The 2537-nt window shown below is 46.8% G+C and overlaps 1 protein-coding gene across 1 annotated transcript; it reads right to left on the reverse strand.

The window, feature by feature from the left end:
- Positions 1-15: 15 nt before the first annotated feature.
- Positions 16-1692, reverse strand: LOC116380381 (pleckstrin homology domain-containing family G member 3-like; the record flags this gene model as incomplete). Its single annotated transcript, XM_031842307.1, has 5 exons — positions 1470-1692; positions 1194-1325; positions 916-1098; positions 419-511; positions 16-158 (listed from the first exon to the last, which is right to left on the reverse strand). Coding segments are annotated over exons 1-5 (677 nt in total), but the record flags the coding sequence as incomplete, so codon positions are not given.
- Positions 1693-2537: the final 845 nt, after the last annotated feature.

A 2537-nucleotide genomic window follows, 5' to 3' on the forward strand; every position in this document is an offset into this window, starting at 1 on the left:
TACTGGTGCGTGTACTGGAGTGTATACTGGTGCGTGTACTGGAGTGTATACTGGTGTTGGTGGTGTCTGACCTTCTGTGGGATGATGGCCTGGTGGTTCTCCAGAATGATGCGTTTGATGTGATGAGCCCACAGCTTCTTCTCCTCCACCGTCTTCGCCTGGAAACATGAAGCAAACATTCTGCTTTTGATTTCAGTTTCTAGAGACACTGAAGGATCAACTCAACATGAAGGATTTTATATATATCAAAATAAATACAGTGTATTTACATACATGTACATATTCAGCCCATGTCTACGAGCACACGTATACAGATTAAAGAATAAGCACATTTAGAAAAACTACAAATAATAAAATGATGGGGTTCCAGAAGAAAACGTGAGCAGGTGAGCAGGTGAACAGGTGCAGATGATCTCACCTGAACTGTGTGAGGCTGTTTGGGATGTTTGTAATGAGTCACACTGAAGCTCAGAGAGTCTTTGGCGCTTTCAATCAGCATCAGAGTGGAGCACTGAAACCACACAGAGACATTAACAAACAAACAAACATCTGGTTTCTTGTCTGGTTTTACTTCTGCAGTGTTTGAAAATCTTTGTCTTGATGAGTCAAACTACGTTACTTTGATTTATATCATCTGTTTTAAGTATCTGATGTCTATTGAATTATCATATATAACTATATAATCGATTGTCCATTTTCTTCCGCGTGTTGTGTAAAACATGTATAATAATTATTACATTCAGGTTGTTGGTGGACATCAGCAACCTCCATCACCGTTACCTGAATATTAGAATGCTATATCTTGCTTATTTGAAAATATATATATATATATATATATATGTTATAAACTCATGGAGACTTTCCTCCATGTCTTGACTTGATAAGTGGTCATGTGGTGGGTGAAGCGTTCCTCACAGAGATGTACGTCTTGTAGATGTAATGTTCTCCGCGGCGTTTTGTGATCAGCAGCATGCGGTCGAACAGGAACAGCGTTCTCTCATTTTTGGCACGGTGAACTTTGAAGGTTCCCTCCAGAACCAGTTCTCCGTAGGTGGTGAGGTCCGAACCTTTCCAGTTCAGCAGCAGAGACTGAACCTCCTGAAGAAAAACACAGTTCCATGTTGGCTCAAGTACAAGTACCTCAAACGTGTACTTTGTGAAGTACTATGTGAGCAGAGAGTACTGTGGCTGACCTGCAGTCTGACGGCGTGTTCGTGTTTCCTCTTCATGTCGTTGATGTACCAAGCCACGCCCGTCATGGTGTAGATGGCCTCCTCCACCACCTCATAGCCCGCCTCCTGAGGGTCAAAGTGCTTCGCTATCTCCTGCAGGAAACATCATCATCACCATCATCATTATCATCACCGTCACCATCATCATCATCATCACCGTCATCATCATCATCATCATCATCACCGTCATCATCATGATGATACTGGATGATAATAACAGCTGTGTTGATGTCGTACCTGGAGCAGCAGGTGGTATTTGAGGATCCTCTGAACAGGTTTCAGCAGGTATGAGCCGAGAGGCAGCGAACGCTTCAACGACGCCTGCCGCTCCCGAAAGAACTTAGCCAGAGATTTATTGCTCATGCACTCCGTCAGAGCTGCAACCGAACTGGAACAAGAGGCAAAATAATAAGGTGTTAACGAGTAGAGACAGGAGTGAACAACGACTGTGGTGGACTGTAGTGGATGGTAGTGGCCTGTAGTGGACTGTGGTGGACTGTAGTGGATGGTAGTGGACGGTAGTGGCCTGTAGTGGACTGTAGTGGATGGTAGTGGATGGTAGTGGCCTGTAGTGGACTGTAGTGGATGGTAGTGGACGGTAGTGGACTGTGGTGGACTGTAGTGGATGGTAGTGGCCTGTAGTGGACTGTGGTGGACTGTAGTGGATGGTAGTGGACGGTAGTGGATGGTAGTGGCCTGTAGTGGATGGTAATGGATGGTAGTGGACTGTAGTGGACTGTGGTGGATGGTAGTGGACGGTAGTGGCCTGTAGTGGACGGTAGTGGATGGTAGTGGACGGTAGTGGACGGTAGTGGAGTGTAGTGGACGGTAGTGGATGGTAGTGGCCTGTAGTGGATGGTGGTGGACTGTGGTGGACTGTGGTGGATGGTAGTGGCCTGTAGTGGATGGTATTGGACGGTAGTGGACGGTAGTGGACGGTAGTGGATGGTAGTGGCCTGTAGTGGACTGTGGTGGACTGTGGTGGCCTGTAGTGGATGGTAGTGGCCTGTAGTGGATGGTATTGGACGGTAGTGGACTGTAGTGGATGGTAGTGGACGGTAGTGGACTGTAGTGGATGGTAGTGGACTGTAGTGTATGGTAGTAGATGGTAGTGGACTCTAGTGGATGGTAGTGGACTGTAGTAGATGGTAGTGGACTGTAGTAGATGGTAGTGGCCTGTAGTGGACTGTGGTGGACTGTAGTGGACGGTAGTAGATGGTAGTGGCCTGTAGTGGATGGTAGTGGACGGTAGTGGACGGTAGTGGACTGTAGTGGATGGTAGTGGACTGTAGTGGACTGTAGTGG

Source organism: Anarrhichthys ocellatus, unplaced genomic scaffold (genome assembly GCF_004355925.1).
Source record: "Anarrhichthys ocellatus isolate YVR2014 unplaced genomic scaffold, GSC_Weel_1.0 scaffold6998, whole genome shotgun sequence".
Taxonomy (NCBI): domain Eukaryota; kingdom Metazoa; phylum Chordata; class Actinopteri; order Perciformes; family Anarhichadidae; genus Anarrhichthys; species Anarrhichthys ocellatus.